Genomic DNA, 21,946 nt, shown 5'->3' on the forward strand with positions numbered 1-21,946 from the left:
TAAAAAATAAAACCTTTCAAAGTCTTTTAAAAATGTTTTTTTCTTCACCAAGAATTAAAAAACATTTTCCCATGTACATTCTCAAAAAGGAAGGGCTGGTATTCGGTATAATGCAGGAAAGACAGAGGCGTTGTCATTGGAGACCATGCTCAGAGTGAGTCTGACGACAGAGAGGATGGGGAGGAGGAGCAGGACTCCATTTCCCAAAGGCCTTAGCACAAAGATCATCATCATTTAAGTAAGTAACAGGACGAGTCTTTTGGTTCATTGTTTGAATCATGTTTGCACAAGTGAAAACTTGAATCAAAACGAAAAATGTCAAAAATGTAATTAGGATTCACCATAACTATGGTTCTGAGTGAAGACAAATCTCAAACCAAAGAATGAAGGTGATCTTTTCTCAGGAAAGGGAGCCCCATTTTTCTACCTTTGCAACCACACTAAAAGTGACTTCAGTGAGAAAACAGATGTTGTGTCACCTCTGGATAGCCCAGAGGTCACATCTGCATGGTTTAATGTTGCTGCTATATCACAGAAACAGACAATCTGCAGATGTGTTGGTGTTTTCCTACCAGTAATGAACATGATGGAGGCAACATAGAATCTAAAATCATCTGTCATCTGTTCCTGTGTAGATGTAGTTACATTTTTCTGTTTCTCTGATAGAGCACTAAGGTTGCAGGGTTTGGTGGAGCAGAGTCAGATTTAGATAGAAATGTCTGAGTAAGCAGAATGCAGAAATTGCATACAAGGTTTTAAAAGAAAAGCCCACATTTGATATGGTGTAATCTGTTTTTTATTGGATTTGCTGCTTTTGTTGCTGAGGGACAGGCTTCCCAAAAGCAGCCAAAATGACTTCAAGGTATTTGTTCCATCACAAGCAAATTAGAAATACAAGCCATAAAGGGTCCTGGTTAGATTTTGCAGGTATTGCTGATGTTCTGCAGATTGGAATGGTGAACTTTGGTGGTGCTTTTGGAAAGCTGCCTGATTTTTTAGCAACACAGCAGTCCTGATATAAGTAGGCAGGTAGAAAGATGGTGGGCTTAGTGGCAGTGTTACTGAGTTTCATACCCCTCACAAACTCACTATATAGCAGTCTGTCACAAAAACAAACACTAGTATTTTGCTAAGAAATTCAGTTTGATGTGACAAAGTTTAGTAATCATTTCATTTTCAGTGCATTTCAAACCACGTGATCTTTGATGGAATAGTGGTTTAGTTTGGTTTAGTTCCACACTGCAAAGCATTTTGTGGCAGGTTTTAATTTAACTGGACCCTGGTGATTCAAATTTTCTACTTCAAGAATTCACAGGCTATCATCTTACTTCAAAGGTTAGTACCACCTTTTGGAAAAACAGCATGAAAAATAAAAGTATTCTACAAAGTATTGCACGTAACAAATCGTAGCTTTTTTTGTTTGTTTTTGATTGATAGTTGTACATGTTACTCCAATGACAGAGGTTCAAATACACTATATTTGGAATACAAAAGGCAAATGTGACAGACACACAATCAAAAATAAAACAAAACAAGAAACTGCTCAATTCAATAAAACAAGATCAATAAAAATAAAAAGAAACTAATTTTTTTTTTTCAACCTAAAAAATAAATCTTCAGAAACTTTTACATTCACCCGCAGGTGACTTTCACATTTCAACATTCGGCGGTAAAAACTTGTGCATCGCTAATGCTTCGATTCTCTTGCAAATTCATTATCTCTGAGAAAAATCGGTTAGCTTAGGTTAACAGAAGGTTTACGTAGGCTAACTGATGGGGAGTGTAAAAAGGCAGAGGGACTGATACATTGTAAATATACAGAGAGGCAGAATAAACCAATAAATGACTGCTTTAGTTATTCCTGGTCCACATTTCCCCTCCAAAAGAATGATCTTAGCACTAAGGAAAGTTTTATTTCAGCTGTGAGAGTACAGACCTGCATGGCTTTAAACTATTTTTAGCTCTGTTACTTGTAGCTATATTCTTTTTCCACAATATTAAATAATTCTCCCATTGTGTGCATCCTACAAATCATCAATCTGTGTAAACCCAAAATTTCATTGATGCATCACAGCTGAAAACCTGTGTAGATAAAACTGCTGTTGTTCTTGCTGGAAGAAGCTGACAGATCTTTCCTGTCTACATTAATGCAATCACTTTTTATTTACTTTATTTATTTTTACTTTAGTGCTAAGATCCTTCAGGGGAGTCGAGAACCAGATCTGTACAAAAGATTAAGAGTAAAATGAAGCTTTGTATTTGTATTAAAATGGGAGGTCTGCAATGGGAGCTTAGCTATACAAAGACGACTTATATAGGAAAAGTTTGTTACAGTATGAAAATAGATGTGTGCTGTGGATTTGGTTTCACAAATCCCTTTTAATGATATGAACTACTTTATTCTATATGAAGAAATGAAACATATCAACAAAAAATACGATCAAAGCTTAGATGAAACACGAAATGAGGCCCTGGTCACATGATCACCTCTGATGTGACGTTGGTCAAATTCCTGCAATGCATGTGTACTGTATAACTGTATATTTGATGTGCATGAATGGTCTCTTAACGTCTATTTTAATATGTCTGCTTTTGGGAGAACAGACGCACTTAAAGGTAAAACCTTAAGTGTTTGACAGTATTCAGATATTTTATACGGAGGCCAATGAGAACCCTGAATAAAAAGATGGCAGTGTTTTGTTTGGTTTCTTTTTTTTTTTTTGGCCCCATCATTTGATATGAAGTCCAAATTATACAAATAAGGTGCAATAAAAACTCACTTTGACTCACTCTCACTGTATTTTTGTCTGAGTGTGGATAAAATAGGCAGTTAAGGTGTGATTTTCCATTCTGTGTGGCAAAGAACTGATCAAACGGCCTTTCAAGCTCAACAAAAACATAAATTTTGATTGCTACCATTAAATCTCAGCTCTTTGTCACCCACAGTTAGAAGTCTAATTTTTTGGACACTGGGTTAATGCAGCTATACAGTAGATAAAAGCACTACAGAAAAGGTCCTGAGTGGATGGTCGCTGGTGACACATACACATGGGAAACCCCTTGTTACACAGACATATTAAAATGAATGTAACAGTTGTATTCGTCATACCTCTAACATAGTCTGCTTTTAGTTGTTAATAGTTCACATCGTTAATATTATGGCCCCTTGTTACTCTGTAGAATGTAATGTTGTCTTATTTTCGTGTTTGTTAAAAAAAACAAAAAAATTCAGCCAGAACTGAATCAGAGACTGTTAGTGTATCACAGGGCACATGTTCTCATCGTACCAGTGATTAACAGAGTTGTGGCTGGTTTCAACGCTAGTCATGTCAACTGCTCAACATGACGATGTGGGCGACGCGTGAGAGTCCTCTTATTTAGAATTATTTTAAGGTTGCATGTTTTATAAAACTCATTCTGGTCATCCCACATGATGACAGCCACCTCTATTACCTCTTCGTCTCTAATTTTAGGTAAGGTGACGCAACAAGTTGACAGTGGAAAAGCCTGACCAAACTCTGTCAGTCACCGGCTCTGATGTGTCTGCAGCCAGCTGCCACATTTCACAGTGTCTGGAAAGAAGTTTGACACTCAGACGAGTCGACAGTCTGACTCTGGCTAATTTGCTGGGAGTGTCATCCAACCAATGGTTGAATTGAGTCACTGAGCTGGTGACATGTTGTTTAACCATTGGCTACAGAGCCCCTGTCTGGCTGAATTTATCCAAATTAAATACTGTCCCCTGGTATTTACAGAAGAGGAAAAGCTATAAACCCCCAACATCTACGAACTTACAGATGGAGCCATTGTAGAATTCCCATTTTTTACTGTACATTGAACTGCTCGTTAGATGTTTGACCCACACCCCCTATGAGAGAAAATATTTGGGAAAATTCAGTTGCATTGTTTGTGTGATGCTAAAGACGGAGGCGTTGGCAGAACCAACGCCGGAGAAATGCATGATGAGGACTATACTACAATGGCTGCCACTGTAAATGTATGATTTGTATAATAGCTTAGTATTTTCACCAGATGACAGAAGTGTTCCTTCTTCTATGTAAAACTACAGCAATTATCATCAATAGTGAATACCAATAACATTATAGTCTTAATAAAAAATCTAAACATTGACAGAGGAAAAACTAATAATAATGTAACTTCCTCTGTAGAAAATAAAATAAATTCAATCCAAAATTGTAAGCCAAGAGTGCCTAGTGCAGTCACTAATGTACTGTAAACTGGTCTAGGACAGAGAAAGATAGAGAGATAGATATAGATAGACTGATTAGCTACTACTGTACAGTACGCCACAGACAACACACTCAAGGGTTCAACCTCCACACTTCAAATCCTTTCAGATACCTCTCTCTTTGTGCAGGAGCAGGTTTCCCCAATGCAGTCTCAGTGCTAGTTTTCTCTTTGACCCATAGTTTCTGGCTATGGAAGATGGGGATATTTGTGCTAAGGTGCATTCAAGAACCAGGATCCTGGTTTGATAAGGGTCGTTGGCTACGATGACTGTGTCAATTACATATTTATCTGATTTTTTTCTAGTTTTTTAGCTGCACCAGGCAATTTTGTGTATTAATGGTCCAAAGGAGTGGCAAATTTTCATCATGCATGCGGTTACCAATCCAGCTGGTCTATGATTGTAAAAAAAAACAGAGGCAGCAAAGGAAAAGAGTTTAACTTTGGTGGCTGCAGCTTTGGATTTTTACTCTTGAGTTTTGATTTGTCATGTTTTGTTGGTAGAGAAGTATCCATATCTGATACTGGACATGATTTTGAACAGAAATAAATCAATTTACAGGATGTAATATTTGTGGAGACATTTTCCTTGGGACATCCACATTTTTTAAATTTAGGCAAGTTTGGTCATTTTCTCAGTAAGAATCTTGCCTGTTGCAGCTGATGCTTCTCAGAATTTCCAATTAATGAAAGGAGGCATGCAACTGTATACCCATATATCTCTAATTGTAATATGGGTTTAAAAAAAAAAAAAACAGTTAATAAAAACCTGTAGTGCCTTGATCTTCTGCCTCATTTCAACTGGTAGTATTAGGCAGAGCTGAACCCTATGGCACATACCCTCAGATAAGTGCGCCCTGTCCATTGCATCATGGGCAAGGAACAGTAAAAAAAAGAGTTTTTGGTGATCTGTGATCAGTGTTAGAAACCTTTCTCATATTGTGGCAACAAAAGGCTGTTTGATTCCAAGACTCAATAACCACTTTCTTCCTTTTTTAGATAGATGGCTTGTTTTCTGCGAGTAGCCCATGGAACAGACAAGAAACCTACCAGCATATGACCAGAGGCCGGTGCTAATTTGCCACTCTGCCTTTAAACAAGACAATAGTGGGACGTGTGTAGTCACATGAATATTAAAAATCAGGAAAAAAAATCCAGCTTGTGAGTATTTCAGAAATAGATTTGAAATGTGATCGCTACCCTCTTGAGAAAACCACCAACAGCAAACTACTTCCAAAGTACTCCTAAAAGATTTGAAACGGGAAATGTTTTTTTCCTTAAAACCCTTATCAGTCCACCAGACAGACAGATAGACAGATAGACAGAAAGCTAGCTAGCTTCAGAAGCATTTTAGAGGACAGGAGAGGAGAGGAGAGCGATCTCATGGAGAGCCTCCACCTCATTCCTTTACATCATGGTTTCTACGATGGTGTGGGTGGGGGCCTTCATCAGCAGGCCCTTGTTCCCATTGGGGTCCAGCGGGTAGGTAAGCTCCTTGGGGCCACGGTGGTCAGCAGGACGGGAGCTGGCCCCGCCACGAACTGGGGCTGCCACCGCCTTAATCCTCTGCAGGAAGGAAGGAGGGAGTGATGGGGAAAGGATGGAAGGATTGGAGGTTGAAGGAGAGAGAAAGAGAAGAGTACTGTTTATTCTATTGTATTTTCTCTAGCATAAGTCCGTCAATGAGCATCAATTTCATTTCTGACCTGAACCAGCCTTAAAATCAAAACTACATGATGTGACAGCGTCACAGCTAAATATAATGTAGCTGCACCACCCACCTCAATGAGCGGCCCATCAGATTGAATGATCTTGATGACAACCACCATGGGGATGCAGATCATGGAGGCCAAGGCCAGAGTCCAACCTATTCCGATGGCCCAGTCAGGATACATGTAGACCTTGTTGTACGTCAATGGCTTGTATTTGACCAAAGAGAAAATGAAGCAGCCCTGGAGAGGAGAAGGAACAAATGTTTTGTTTTCATGTGCTATAAAGACAAAAAACTTGTTGGTAAAGCAGTTACTTAAAAGTTCAAGGCAAATACATTGATACACTTCAGTGGTACAACAGTGATGTGTCCCTTTAAAAAATGTGAGAAGAGCAATAAAGCAAAGATGACAGATCATAAAGACACTGGTACAAGTTTGAGGAAGCAGAAGAACTGTTAAAATAAAAAGAGGAAGAAGATGCAGAAAGAAGAGGAGAGGAAGAAGTCAAGCTGTAGTCATCATAGGCACACTGAAGTTAACAGATGATCACCGTTTGCTGGATACAGTAAAAGGAGGTTCTTACCATGCACAGTAAAGGAGTGATTACAGACCAGCTCCATTTCATCCAAGGATTTGGTCTATAGCCAATCATGTCCTCAACTGCATCGTAGAAATTATCAACGCCTGTGAAAACAGTAAAAATAGTTTCAGTTTTATCTTCTGATAAGAAAAACTCACCCAGTAACAGAATGTACCAGGACTACTTATTTTACAGCAATTAATAGGTGAGGCTCTTTTTAAACACACAGGCAATTCAAAGTGCTTCACATAGAGCATGGAAGATTTATTAAAACATTTAAAGGTTCCTGTGCTCTTAACTCAGGTACTAAGTCATTTAGGGTGATTTAAATACATAGTATTTTGAAGGATGGTACTCACCATATACCCAGGCAACAGCTATACATTCAAAGAATGCCACCCACAGAAGGCACACACCGCTAGCTGCATAGTAATCAAACAGCTGGAAAACATACATGCCACCCTGCAGAGAGACAAACAGACAAACAGGCAGGTTTAAAAAACAGAGTTTTTAAACTTCCTTTTTATTACACTGCAGGATATACAGTGTATACTTTGGTCTTGCAGTACATAAAGTTTTAGAATAGTGCACTTCAGTGCACTCAGCTACAGGAACACTTGCTAAACTTGTACAGATAATTCTGTGGGGATCCTATTATCTTTAAAATATATGGCGTGGAGACTGAGATATATTAAGACTGAACATGACCAAATGTGGAAGCAGACACATCCCCACACGTGAGAAATCTACTGCGTCTGTGTGTGTGCACGTACATGCCTCTGTGCATTCACATGTGCATGTCCAGTGTGAAAACTGTTTTAACAATCATGGGAATCCTAAATTTGAACCAGGCCACAGCAGCCATAAAAAGATGTTGTCATGGGAACAACACGAAGAGAAGAGAAAGAGTGAGGGAGGGGGGGAGGCGGGGCAGAAAATAGAATGACAGTGAGAAGGTTAAATGTTGTGTGAGAACAGAAATAAAGGCTGGGAGGGGGGTGTTTTGAGAGGATGGAGGTGATGAGGATGGATGAAAAATGGGTGATGACAGAAGGTAAAATTATGATCTTCTTAAGAGACAGAAGGTGAAGGAGAAGAGTGTGCGTGAGATTAGGAAGAGAGATCTGATGGACAAAAACACTTTTCACCATGAATAGCAAAATCAACATTTATTTTAAGGTTTCACTTTTAGATTGTATCATAAATGATAGGGTTGTATCATCATAAATGATACATCCTAAAAGTGTTTCCTGTCTAAAAGAAGGGGAAATTTGATAGTTAGCAGTAACTAGACCGCAGTAACCACATCCAAGCAACTGACTGACAGAAACTCACAGCAATGACTATTTGTTGTTACACTGTGTTCTAATATGAGTCACTTTGTTTGTTGTAATGGGGTTTGGTTGTGGTTCAAGCTTTCATTTGTCTATTCAAATATGCCTCATACCCAGATCTTCCACGTAAATGATGTGCTGAACAGCAGCAGCACTGAGCTGGCATGCACAATACCAGGTCCCTGGGACATCACAACTACTACACGTGTATCTGAGAGGTCAAAATGTCAGCAGTGAGAAGGGTCTGTTGATACAGGGCGAGCTTTGACAGGATGATACATCACAATGATGTGTCTGTATAATTCAAAGTAGGAGAGAGATGAGCCAGAAGAGTTGAAGAGAAAGAGGGGAGGTGGAAAAGAATGAGGGAACGGGAAGGAAAGGAGCAAGAAATGATGGGAAACACTGGAAAACAGACAAGAGACAAAAATAGAAGATGAGGAGGAGGAAGAGATGAAGATTTGGAAAAGCTTCGTCAGGTCTACTGTATCTATTCATACTGGAGGAAGTTCTCATGACTTGACAGTATAAATAGCCCCCCATCATCTCCCCAGGGACTGACACTAATAGCTGTCTGAACACTGTTGTTTCTGAGCGAGTTCAGCAGCCACAGTATATACATACAATTATCAGTAGATACTGTCCACATGTTTATACAGGATAAATACTACAATAATACAGACAGTCCTTCCTAATCCTCACATTTGCTCAAGCATGAAAAATATACACAGTATGTTCTGCTCAGTACTGGTGCTGTCTTCAGTTTTTCCCTTTTCATGGTGTTGTTACCTTGGTAACCATGGTGAGTCCAAGCAGGTAGCTGATGCAGCAGATGATAGCGATGAAGACCTCTCTGCGGTAACCCTTCCGTAGGAAGGACGGATACAGATCCACCAGTGATGTGATCTGCCCTTCCACCTCCACAAACTGCAGGGAGATACAGACACACCGTGTTATCAAATAAGTGAATAAATAAATCCACTGCTGTGTCATTTACAATCAGCTTTACATCTTTACATCCTCATCCCGTTAGTTTACAGAATTTCTATGTATATAAGTCTAACTTCTCTTGCTGTTGGATGGAGCTACTTATGTGTGAATTTGAAATAAAATATGCTACAAGAGGCTTTTCGTTCATTCGTGATTCTGAAGCAGTTATCTTTTGTTTTTGAATAATAGTAAGAAGAAAAAAGTATACAGAATGTGAAGGGCAATACGAAGGGCAACGGGAGGGTTAATAACAGTTGACAGTTGTGGGTGTTTCAAGCGGCGCGTTAGACAGTTCCTCAACGTCTAACCTCCTGCAGCTCTAACAGCTGTCTACGTGTGACAGTTTGTGTGTCTGCTAACCTGACTGTCGAGGCCAAGCAGCAGCAGCATAATGAAGAAGAGAACGGCCCAGAGTGTAGGAAAAGGCATCATGGTTACTGCCTTGGGGTAGGCAATGAACGCCAGGCCTGGACCTGCAGAGGAGTGGGGAGGAGGGGCAAGAGCAGAAAGAGGGGAGTGGGGGGAGGCAACATTAGTATCACATGATAAGCTCATCTGATCTGCATCCCTGTGGGAAGGAAAAGCCCCAAACAATGGAGACGCAGAAACATACATGAATACATATCAGCAAACCTCAGCTACAATATTGCAAATAGATGTTTGTGTGCATGTCTGTGTGTTTTATGTATTTGTATGGAGCTAGGTGTTGTACTTACCTGTTATCTCCTTGTTTTACTTATGACATTACTGACTTTATGTATTTAACACATTACACCATTTCATAGCATTTATTATAACATATAACAAGGAAAACTTTGAACATTATCACAAAGGAAAACAGAACAATAACGAGGAAAACATGACAATAATAAAGAACATGTTTAGTATAATATGTAATGTGATTTTTTGTGAGCATAGTGGATCTCCATGGAGAAATTGTGAAGCATGCTATAAATGGTTGTGTGTGTATAATATGTAGTGCATCGTAGCTAGTGCATGTGTTGTGTGGCGTTAATTAACCAAAAAGACCATAGACCACTGTCAACAATGCAGCAATTATACTAAATATTTAATCTGATTTAAGATGTGCTTGATTCACTCCTCCAGGCAGCTGAAAGCCTCTAACATGGAGACAATCAACTTTTAGAAAAGGTGAATCAAGTGCATCTTGGTTTCTTAAAAAATTCAAGTATCAACACCTACTTCACCCAAGCCATTTTGCACTCCTGGTTGAATTAGCCACGATCCTTTCTTTGAGGAATGCAGAATGACTGTTACAAAACAGCAGCAGATGCAAACTGTGATGTAAAATAAAAAGCAAAGGCTTTCTTTTTTGGAGGTCTAATTGGACATTGATGCTACAATGTGAACTGTAACACAGAAGTCAAGAAACAAGGAAGCAGCCGTAACAGCAAAACTGCACTGCAGCTGATAGCAACATATGTAAATATGTTCCATTTTTGTTGTGAATTATGACAGGGCATCCAACCAAACACCACGTTGACTCCAAAAATAGTACCAACTTCCATTCCCTGAGAGGGGAAATGCTAGCAGAATCCAAGTCAAGTCATTGCTTGACTGCACTAAACAAAAACTACAAGTTAAAACTTCAGTTTTCATATAGTTCTTTTTTCTTTTTTGTTCTCTGAGTCAACACAAACCATAGAATGGGCGCTTACATTGCACTGTGAAAACCACACTGTATCCTCTGTGTATTCAGTCAGGATATTCTCTCATGCAGATAACATTCATTCTTCTGTCAGATAGCTACATCAGAATCAAGCAGTCGCAGTTAAGGCAGACTTACTTGTGATGTTCCCAAACCTTTGATAACTTGCTTACCTGGCAGGGCATTGACCTGTCAAAACCTGATGACCTGGCCTGAGTATGAATTATGACTGATTTACTGTATTTCTGCTGGATTCTATCCACTTGACCTGCTCTGTTCTTTCATTGACAGCAGATAAACACATTTTCTCAGGCATTGGAAAATTACCTCTTTATTAGTAACTGAGTTCCTTGTTGCCCATGTGATCTGATCTGCACTTCCATTCTCTGGTAAACTGTGGACCATCCACCCACTCGCCAAACACAACGTTGATACTGGACAATTCTGCAAATCCAACCATTCGTATGTAGTGGAGACTACAGAATTGTCCAGTATTCGTATCGACTGGGCTGGCAGCATGACAGTGTTTGAAGTTAGCACACTGCGCTAAGCTAAATTTGTTTTCATCAGACTGGTTGACCTAGGGGCATTAGATGAAGCCTGGGTTTCACAAAAGCACTTGACACAGACAATGTCTTTGTTTCTGTTATTAGCATAAAATACAACTTTCAAGTTTGTGTCTCATTTCATGTCCAACAAGATGCCTTATGTCTTCAGCAAGTAGGAAGGATGTATAGTATATCACAGAAAAGAGGAGAATCAAACTTTACAAACAAGCGCCAAAGTAGTTCTAGAAATATCTGTTCTCTGCATGTCACTTAAGTCAAATCTATCAGTAGTACTTTTAAAGATGAGTCAACAGTCATCTTTTATCTGCTTTGGGACTTGAAAACCAGGCATAGTCCACACTACACTGAACTAACATTGTTTCTCCACAAAAATAAAGTTGCACTGTCACAAGGCTCCAGCAGTTGTGTATACTGTAAATACATGATAAGTCCATGGAAAAGATGATGGCACTTTTGGTTTCTGCTTTAAAGCTTTTCCACAACTCCTCAGTCTCCATCTGGCAATAAATAACTAATAATAACTGAGGGACAGTCTTTTCTTCCTTTGGTAAAATGTTGAATAGTTCATGTTTTCCATGGATTTTGGTGATTTAATTAATTTATTTGATGGCTGTGGACCCTGACAGACATTACAAAAAAGACTAAAGGTGCCAGTTCTATGTGCTAGGGAAAAAAAAACTCAGAGCAAACAACTAATTGCACCATATGCCAATAACTCACTCAAATAAAAAGGCCACAACAATGGTCACTCTCATTTGTTTAGTAGAGAAGGAACATCTCAAAACCAAAACTCTGATAGCATGTTTAAGCTAGCACCACACAGGCATAAGATGCATTGTATATCATCACCCAGCTACTATACTTCTAAGTGTATGCTTAGCTTATTACTTTGACTCTTAATGTCTCTAACTCTTGAGCTTAGAGAAACAAAATCGATTTTCCAACATCTCTTGCTTAGCCCTTACCCATCCAACTTGCATTACTTGATAGATGCTGATGCTCCAATAGACCGACCAAATATGTTCATATTCTCTCACATTCTGCTTTTGTCAAGGAGTGTTTGATTGCGGAAACTTCCATATTCCGATGCCGTCATTTGTGATTAATCAGGGAAACCATTTAATTCCAAATTACAGTCAATTCAAAATTGAACATATTGGCTTATTCTCTTTAGGGTTTCGTTGCTGTTTTTCTTTATTTTCACTGCTGTTTAATTTGTTAACCAGGAGGCAGCGCCCACCATCACTGCCGCCTTTACAGAACCCCCGTACCTGACTCTGCCACATCAGCAATGTCCACCCCTTGCTCTTGTGCCATGAAGCCCAGGACGGAAAATATTGCGAAGCCAGACACAAAACTGGTACCACTGTTGAGGGCTCCCAGCAGCAAACAGTCCCTATGTCACACATATGTCATGAGGAGGATTTGTTAATGAACACACAAGGATCCCTCTCTCCCCTACAGCTAACCCCTTCACTGAAACTGACACCTCACCTGTAGCAGTTGTATTTGTACTTGTTGTAGCTCCCCAAGGACGTCATCGCACCCAAACAGATGGCATAGGAGAAGAAGATCTGGGTGCCGGCGTCAATCCACACCTGCGGAGTAGGGGAAGAGAGTGGGGACAGAAAGGCTGAGGCCTGCTGATGAGGGGAAGTACATGAGCAATGTGTAGAGAAGCTGGGGGAAATTAAAGTCGTGGGAAAAACCAATATGAACTAGGGGAGTTAAGAGCTGCAGATGTAGCTGAATCAAGCTAAAGATACATTATCGGAACCCACAGACAGTCTAAATGGTTGTTCTGATTGAGAACAAAATTATTTTTGCCTTGCATTCTTCGCTCTGTGTTAATTCCCAAACACCCAATCTACCAAATGTACAAACGCTAGCTGCAGCTAGTGAGTAGCCTATGCAACAACTAAAATGTGCCAAGTGTGCCTGTGTTGTGTCTGTGTGACAGCTCAGTTTCTGATTAATCTTAAAATCTACCAGGAATTCAGTATTTTTCGAGAAAATAACAAACCCCTCTTTTTTTTACCTCCTATCACCATAAGTTCAGTAATTGGAATCATGAGGCAAATTTTTTCGCTTATCTTAACACATTCCCTCAGGGCAATTATGTGTCTGTTTATCCATTCTTATTTGGAATCGCACCACTTCTAAAATTTGGTTTGTGTTCAGTCTGAGCTACGGTCAAATTATTCAGCTGCAAAATATCGAGATCTAGAGCGATAACTTTTGAATTCACTGTCTCTCAAAGTGGTATTTTTTGCTCTAGTTGTTTGAGTTGTCTAGAAGGGAGCAGTTTGTCTAGACTAGTGGAGGAAAGAATGGTTATAACAGGAGCCCAATGAAGGGGCTTTCTCGCTCAGGCAGCACAGGGGCACCTACCTCTGGGTCCTTCAGGCGAGCGAGGTCAGGGTACAGGTAGAACTTGATACCCTCAGAAGCACCCGGCAGTGTCACACCACGAATCAACAGCACGATGAGCATGACAAATGGGAACGTGGCTGTGATGTAGACCACCTGAAGGAGAACACAGATACGGAAAACAAGGTCACACATTATGGAAACACACACTACACAGGAAACCTGTCATATTATCAAAAATGGTCTGCTTTATAAGGATGTTTATTCCTTATTTGGCCAAATACTAATATCTTTGGTGTCATTCCAGAGAATTACGCTTGACAAGTGTGTGAACTCTGGAAGTCATTTTTGACTTACGACCACAACAGACCACAGGCAGTCCCTTAAATCAATAGCAGTGCATCAGTATTTGTTATTTGGGAAGCAGTGACCACACTTGGCCTTGTAGGAGTCTTTATCACCAGAGTTACAACATGAAGCAACCAGAAAGTATAAATCAGGCCAGACCAATCAATACAGAGGGTTGAGGCTAAAAAAAGAGTAGTCTGGGATTGATTGAGTTGCCTCTGGTCTCATGGCAAATTGTTGTTGTTGCTGTAGAAGAACAAGGTCTGAAATGTTCCCCTCATGTATTCCATCCTGGAATACTGCACAAAAGACAGTGCAGGCTTTGTTAGTGAGCTACTGTATAACTTACAGTATATATCATTAAAAACTTGCTGACAGACTAGAAATCATCAGCACTTATCAGGTGATACATTTGCTTTGGGAAATAATACCGAGAAGCAGAAATCTTTGGGAGGATCCACAACAGCAAAATGGAACCAGATGTTGCCCTGACAATAGTCTTTCTCCTGAGAGCCACTGCCACAGAGATGTTTGTACAACTCAGTTGTACACACAAATCAAGCTTTATCCAAATAGTGATCTTGAAAACATTGTGCATTTTTTTTTTGCATGTGATAATTCAATTTCTGGATTATTAAGAATTTTTGCAAGGACATGCATCTGCAAGCTCTTCCCTTCCACATCTTCCCTGCACTTTCCTGCACTCAGCTTGAACACAGCACTTTGTTGTTCGCTTGGTCTGACCAAAAATCATATGAGCATCACTCTGTCATGGATTTCAGCATCATTATGATACAGTAAGAATAAAAGTGGACAAGCTAGTCCTTGTACTTCCTTAAGTTCAGTGATTTCAAGGGGAACCAACTCTTGTTCTAGAGCAAATGTCAGTAATACAGAAATACAAAACAACAAACGATATATATGTTTACCTTGCCAGTGGATTTGACTCCCTTCCAGATGCAGAAGAAGCAGATGACCCAGACGAGCAGTAAACACAGAGCCAGGTCCCATTTCACAGGACCCATCTCCTCTATACCACTGGTGATACCCAGCACATTATGTCTGTAACATAAAAGGAAAGAGCTCCTTAAGCATATGTGTTTACCTCTGCAACTCAGTCGGAGCACTTCATGACATTGTGACAAAAAGCTAGAGACAGTTTTATTGATTCCAAAGTAATCACTATCCTATGTGTGGTGATGGGTGTGTGTTTATATGTGTAGTGATCACATTACAAATGTGTCAGCTACTTCCTGTGTCCTTATGACAGTTCGACGACAAGTTGGTCTTTAAATATCTGTGAATATTTAACCTAAAAACCCTGCAGTCTCGGGTATTCACCTGTTTTGCATATGTGCTCAGACTATCTATCAATCAGCCAATATCTATCAAACGAGTTCTTTAGTGTCTGCTCTCCATCTAAATTGCATAACATTCATCAAACTTCAACTGAAAACAACATAAAAACTTATGTGTGATTACGCAAGTAAGCATGTACTTTATGTGTGCTCTTATGTAACTCACTCCCAGAACTCGGTGACGGGGGAGGTGAAGTTGGAGGCATTGGCAGCCAGCCAAAGGGTTTTGTTCTTGCGGTAGGTATCCTCGATGCAGCGACCAGTGTTCCAGGGCTGATTGCACTTGGCCCAGGGCAGCTCCGGCTGAAAACACTATAATGCAAATGAAGGCAGAAGTTACATTAGAGTGCTTACGTTTTGATCAAGCTTGCTTCTGACAGGCTGGCAGGTGCCCTACATATTTCCAGTCAACAGTATAATTCGTGTTCAAAACCACTGACTAAGGACATACTGGGTGACAAATTTAATACATAAAAGATTGTCATGACCATGCATAACCATGGACAAACCAAGACGCCTGAAACTCTCCACAGGCAACTTGTACATTATTTTGTACCAAGCTCAGCAGCTGAGCCTTCCATGAGGATTCAAGACCTTCTGTCCTTTTGCACCATAAATTTTACTCTCCCTCAGGGTGAGTCTGTCAAGCCTCAAAAGACAACTGCTTGGGTTTAAGGAGTGTCTTCAAAGGGTTTTATAGGTTATTGGATCAGTCTTAAACCTGTTTTCACAGACAAGGAGGCTTTACAATAGATGAAAGACAGGTGATATTCTTAGCATGGGAGAATAATAGGAACATTTATTATATAATTGAGCTGCGGCTCAACGGCTGCTGTTCTTTGCTTCCAATTTTGTAGCTGCAAAAAAGACTGTTTGTTCTGTAAATGTCCTAAATTAACAACCCACACCCAGGTTTCAATATAAACACTAAAACTTTGAGTGAGACACAACAAGCTGTGAAGTTATTGATTTGAATCTTGCATGCCTTGACCGTGACACTCAAACGCACATCTACACATACATTATATACACACATGCACATAAATATATCATTGAGAGAGAGGCCAGAATTGATAGATCTTCATACTGTGCTGGGCATTTGGGACACTGGAGAGGCAAATTTTGACCTGGCAGTTTTGGGAAAACTGGGTCATTGGATTTGTTATCAAAGAAAACTATGAAAGGGATTTGTTTGGACTTGAATCATATTTTAGCAAACAAAAGAGAACTTTCAAAACAGAAATGCCCTTCCTTGTTTTAGCAAGCCAATGTCAAGTTCTTTAGCAGATCAAAGATAACACATAACATTATTTACTGGATGGATCACTCTTCCAGTCAATGATCCATCGGTTAATTTATTAATGATTATTTCAGCCAGCAAATCTAAAGGTATTTTGATTTATATAAACCTTTCACTTTGGTAGGAAATTATGATTTACCTTGTATCAGCTATTTATTTAGCTGATCCTGCTGATCCCTATAACTGAAATGACAACTTTGAGTTTCTACACTGAAAATCCAGCTAGAGGAGTAGAGAATTGGAAATTACACTTCCCTATCTCTACACCTTGGAGGTGAGAGAAAATCTAATTCAAGATGAGGGACTTTTTGCCAGCATTTTGTTTTTCCCAAAACCTACCTGGAACAGGTAGTAGAGACCCCAGGCCAGGATGACGATGTAGTAGATATTCAGCAGGGAAACGATCACAATGGAGGCGTAACCAATACCTGGAAAGAGGGAAAAACGTCAAGATGATGACTGAAGGAGGAGTAAACAGAGACATATTTGATAAATGTAATGAATCCTTGTTGGTTAACAACCCCATGACCTCAACTGGACCCTCTTTAAAATAACATGTAACAATTTTTAAAACAAAAATAAAAATCATCTGGGGTTAGAATTTGACCAGGTGCAAAACAGTCTTCCATTTTGTCCTCATGTGACCAATGAATTACTTTTTCAGCTTCCTTTAAAAGATCCACAGTTTTCACCTTATAAGTCACTGTGGTGTCCCCATTTTGTGTGTGAGAGGACGTGCTGGATTTTTATTGGCCAGAAAACAGGATGTAACAGTTGTTGTTTCATAGTGAAACAAGTGTCACATGTCATGAAATGAGAACACACGCAAGTGATGTTTGGTAGATGAAAATTATGTGTAGATTGTGTATCTTCACCATTAATTACTCATGGAGGTGATGCATAAGGCTTGTAGAATACTTCCTACTGATGTGATAGCGCAGCCATAAAAAGAGGGTTTAGAAATTAGGAAGATAAAACACACGTCTCTCCTCGAAGATAAGATGTGTGCATTGAACCTAGGTCATCAAAGGTACAAGATAAATGCTTTCTACCAACCAACCTTCACATCCTGACTCTGCAAATAGATATTTCAGTGTTGAAAGTGTTACTTCCTGTGTTGGCCGAGTTCTCTTTTTCTGTTATGTTCAGGAAACACTTTGGTGCACACTTTTGCAGGGTAAAGCTCTGGATTTGATTCACAACATTAACCGTGATCAAGCTGTGAATCCAAGTGATGTATAAGTCTCTTCATCTGGAACAGTTCTGGAAACTATTGGCATTCACATTAGCTTGTGTTCATAAATAACCACAGTATATTTAGCTTGTTCAAGGTCTACAGCAATCATATTAGTTTGTTAACCTTCAGTGGTGTTGCCCTGCACTTAAATTTCATTTGACATGTTTAAGAGAGCGATCAGCTGCGTCAGTTCTGGCCTCGAGATGGAGCTGGTTGTAAACACAGGATCAAGGCTCTGTGTGTGTGTGTGTGTGTGTGTGTGTGTGTGTGTGTGTGTGTGTGTGTGTGTGTGTACACAGGGCTATAAAGATAACAAAATCCCCCAAAATAAGAACAGGTGTAGGGGTGAGGATTTGGGTCAAGATTGGAACATGGATTAGGTTTTAGGTTAAAGGTTAAGTAATGAATGTGGTCACTGAAGGTCCTCATAAGTATATTAGAAGAGCTTGTGAGTGTGTGGGTGTATGGACTACCAGTCAGCACACACAGCTGACAGAGGCCATTCATCCAAATTAATGTCCTTCAACGTCATTGGCCATCTGTGTGTGTGTGTGTGTGGTGTGTGTGTGTGTGGTGGACTGTCTGCATGAGTTTGAGAGAAAGTTCTTCAGCCTCATTCGCCATCTGTGTGACTTTGTGTGTGTGTGTGGTGTGTGTGTGTGTGGTGTGTGGTGTGTGTGTGTGTGTATGAGTGTGTCCATTAACGTGTGAACTACTTTACCATTGCATCATGTCCTTTTAATCACTCGGCTAATTAGCAGCTGCCAAGCATCTACATCTCTAAACAGACACACTCACACAAACACAGTCACTTGCTCGGATCACATGGAACAGTGCTGATCAAACAAACAGATGCGTTCCCCTCCATGATGTAATTTCTTGTGCTCGTCGGCTGACCTCAGCTGACCTCACACAGTCTGTTTACATTTGCAACTGATCCTCTGAAACACACATAACCACTGTAAAAACGGTTTTCACTTCACATCTGAAGATTTACAGACAAATCATTTGGAAAGTAAAGTCTGTCTGGAGGATTGAGACTCAAGTATCTGTAATATTATCTAGTGTCATGGTGATACCACTCACTGCTACTGGCCTTTTTAAAAATGTTTTATATCTGCCAGTAGGTGTCATTGACCTCTTTACCAATTTTTAGTGGAAAATTTACAAGAATTAATTTTAGTGCTACATTTTGATTAATTCTAAGAAGCGCAATAAAGTTTCGACAAAGAGACACAATATTTTGGTTTACTGTTGGCTCGACTTGTTATGCATTGACAACAGCAGATGTTCTGTTTAAATTGAATGATTAATGATCCCTTGCGTTACACTCCTGAACTCAGGAGGTTCATATAACATGTTTTGCTGCGTGAGAAGAAACAAATTCCTGACAAATGAATAGGACTTGAAAGTGTTTCAATATTTTTATTGCAGAAACGAACGGAATCATCTGTCAAGCAGCTGAGGCTTAGTGGCGTCACAGAATATCATAATGATTTAAAACGACTACAGCTGGACAAAATCATCCTGGCTGCTTCAAGAGCCTGTGAGGAGTATGTGACTGATAAACAGACTGACAAGCTAGACAAATGAGGAATCTATGTTAGTCATTAATGATGTTTCATGTTTCAGTTTTTACCAAAGAAAAGGGTTCAAGGATTAGGACTATCTGATCAGATTTCAGTGTGGACTGACAAGACAGTGGTTGATGACTGGCTGTTTGTTTTGGGAACAAAACAACTACGAGTGTGTGATTTTAGTGGTTGCTGAGCAATGCAACTCTAATAATAGTCTACCAATTTTCCTGTCTGTTTTCTTTGTATTTACGCTGTGCGTTCCTTCTTAGATACCCAGACTAACACATCAATCTATTTTGGTGGAAAAAAGTGTTGTGGGAATTGTCTAGTCCTGGTAGGTTTCAGTGATTTTTTAGCTCCCAGGTTTAAGAGATCAGGCTAATCACATAGTGCCGCACAATTAGACTTGTTTTCTCTTCATTATTCAGTCTGATATTGTACTCATGTTGTGTTAGCTATTTTCAGTTTGGGTCAGGGTTATTAATCTTAGATTTACAGTATCTGTACTGTCTACATCAGTTTCAGTCTGCACAGAAGCAGTAAGCGGTGGCCACTCCCAGCTGCAGTTAATGAAAGTCCAAAAAAAAAAAATATATATATATATATATTTAGGAGTTGTTATTCTTGTAGGTCGGGTGAGAACAATCTGTACAGCTACAGCACTGATTTCATCAACGCCTGCCGACAGTTTTCCTTGGGATAGATTGGTCCCCTCTTTTAATCCCGCCTACAAGGCTCTGATTGGTTTGGTTGTTTTCAGTGAGCGCAACATGAGACCATTTTAAATCCCTGAAAAATCAGAGATATGGGCCACGACTCAGATGTCGGCAACCGGGGTAGTCACATGTCTCTTTTCCTCTTTCTCAGTTCAGTCCAAATCCACAATGCCATATTAACACAACAAATATACTAATTTATATTTCAAACCCCTGTTTACACAGTGACGTAAACAACATAAAAACGGATATTGGGTGAGCTCTTTTTCTTCTACCTCTTATGTTCCTCCCCCCAACCTTTTTTCTATTTTTATTTTTCATTCCCTCTTCCTTGTTTCCTCCATTCGGTCTTTCCATTCTCAGTGTGTTACTATTCAATCTTCTCTCCTTCTTTTTCCCCTCACTCTTTCCTCTTCTCCATTTCCCCCCTGGCCTTTATTACTCTCCCCTTTTTTCTTGTCTTTATCAATCCATCTCTATGCTCCTTAGATCTCCCTGCTCTGCTTCTTTTCTTTCTCTCTCTCTCGCAGTCTCTCTGATGTGTTGCAGCGCTGTTGCCGTAGCAACGTGTGATTCAGGACACTCTGTACACTGTCTCGTATGTGTGTATGTGTGTGTGTGTGTGTGTGTGTGTGTGTGTGTCTGTGTGTGAGACGGTGGGGGGATAATGTGTCTGAAGGAAAGAAAGAATGTGTGTATAGGTGAGCGTAAGAATACCAGCATAAGTAAATAATTAAATCAAGGCTGCAACGATACAATTACTGAAATAAATTTATAAACGTGAGGTAGAATTAGAGACAGGTTTAAGTGATATTAAAAAGAGAACTGAAAAAAAAACCACTCAGGGCTGTATCAACAGTGACGAATACATTAACCTTGTTCAGCTGGCAGCGAACAGGAGGAGAGGGGGAGGTGAGAAGAACTGAGAAGAGGTGAAGCTTAGGAGGGAAGAGAGGGAAGGAAAAGAAGAAAATATGATGGAAGGCGTGTAAGAACAGCGGTGAGAGTAGACATTAGAGTAAGGAAATATGGGTAGGGATGGCCAAAACAAAAAACATGTCTTGATCTGATAACAGACGTAATATTAGGGATGACATGTAAGAACTTTCTTGGAAAGGGGAAGGTTTTCACAGGAGGGGAGGTGAAAGCTAGAAAAGGTGAAAGTAGAATAGAGGCCTCAGTGTGTTGGTGTACCAGTGCAGGCCTGGTTGCCTGGTAACGGTTGCAGAGTAAAGTCTCAGCAGTCTGATTGGAGGCGAGTCTGGTGTGACTCAGCCTTATGTTGCACAGCCATTCCTCTGTCAAAAACAACAGAGGTCTGGAAAAATGTAAACCTTCTAGTTCAGACTAGAAAAGGCTGGTGACATTGAGCTCATCATTGAAGTCAGATAACACAAGGCCAGGTGGATGGACCTATACTGTATATAGTGCTGTAAACAATGCAGCAGGCATGTATATAATTTGTTACATAATGTGTATCATGTGACCAGACTCCAACAAGGCTTTAGCTTAAATAACTATTATGGTGTTACATATGTTCACAGGTAGAAAAAATCTTCCACATGAAAGATTGTTTTTTATCCTTCACAATTAGTTATGTGCTATATATTACATATATATTATTATACCACTTTTATTCTTATAGATGTATTTTTGGCAGCACAGCTCGCTGTGAGAAATGTTTACTCCTTTTAAATTGATGAACTTGTTAGAAGCCGCTTGTTTACACATCCAGCTGTTACAGCTGCTAAATTATCATTCATTCAGGGTTAGGATTTTTATCCAGTGTACATACCAGTAAAGATGGGGCAGAGCTTCTCCCAGCAGGTGATGCCACCCTCAGAGGTGAACTGACCCAGGGCGACCTCCAGGAAGAAGACTGGCAGACCTCCGCCAAACAGGAAAATGAAGTAGGGGATGAGAAATGCACCTGTGTGG

The 21,946-nt window shown here is 39.9% G+C and overlaps 1 protein-coding gene across 1 annotated transcript in view; it reads right to left on the reverse strand.

Annotated features, from left to right (window-relative positions):
* Positions 1–426: 426 nt before the first annotated feature.
* LOC108884372 (sodium- and chloride-dependent taurine transporter) overlaps positions 427–21,946 on the reverse strand; it is a 30,645-nt gene continuing 9,125 nt past the window's right edge. Inside the window, exons 3-15 of the mRNA XM_018678227.2 lie at positions 21,804–21,938; positions 16,818–16,906; positions 15,345–15,490; positions 14,750–14,882; positions 13,494–13,628; positions 12,597–12,700; positions 12,374–12,498; positions 9,225–9,337; positions 8,664–8,801; positions 6,900–7,002; positions 6,544–6,644; positions 6,030–6,200; positions 427–5,814 (exon numbers count right to left, since the gene is read on the reverse strand). Of these exons, the coding sequence (XP_018533743.1) occupies positions 5,656–5,814; positions 6,030–6,200; positions 6,544–6,644; positions 6,900–7,002; positions 8,664–8,801; positions 9,225–9,337; positions 12,374–12,498; positions 12,597–12,700; positions 13,494–13,628; positions 14,750–14,882; positions 15,345–15,490; positions 16,818–16,906; positions 21,804–21,938 (1,652 nt within the window). The 3' untranslated portion in view covers positions 427–5,655. The remainder of the gene's footprint in view (positions 5,815–6,029; positions 6,201–6,543; positions 6,645–6,899; positions 7,003–8,663; positions 8,802–9,224; positions 9,338–12,373; positions 12,499–12,596; positions 12,701–13,493; positions 13,629–14,749; positions 14,883–15,344; positions 15,491–16,817; positions 16,907–21,803; positions 21,939–21,946) is intronic.

The sequence above is a fragment of the Lates calcarifer genome, linkage group LG12, assembly GCF_001640805.2.
Source record: "Lates calcarifer isolate ASB-BC8 linkage group LG12, TLL_Latcal_v3, whole genome shotgun sequence".
NCBI lineage: Eukaryota > Metazoa > Chordata > Actinopteri > Centropomidae > Lates > Lates calcarifer.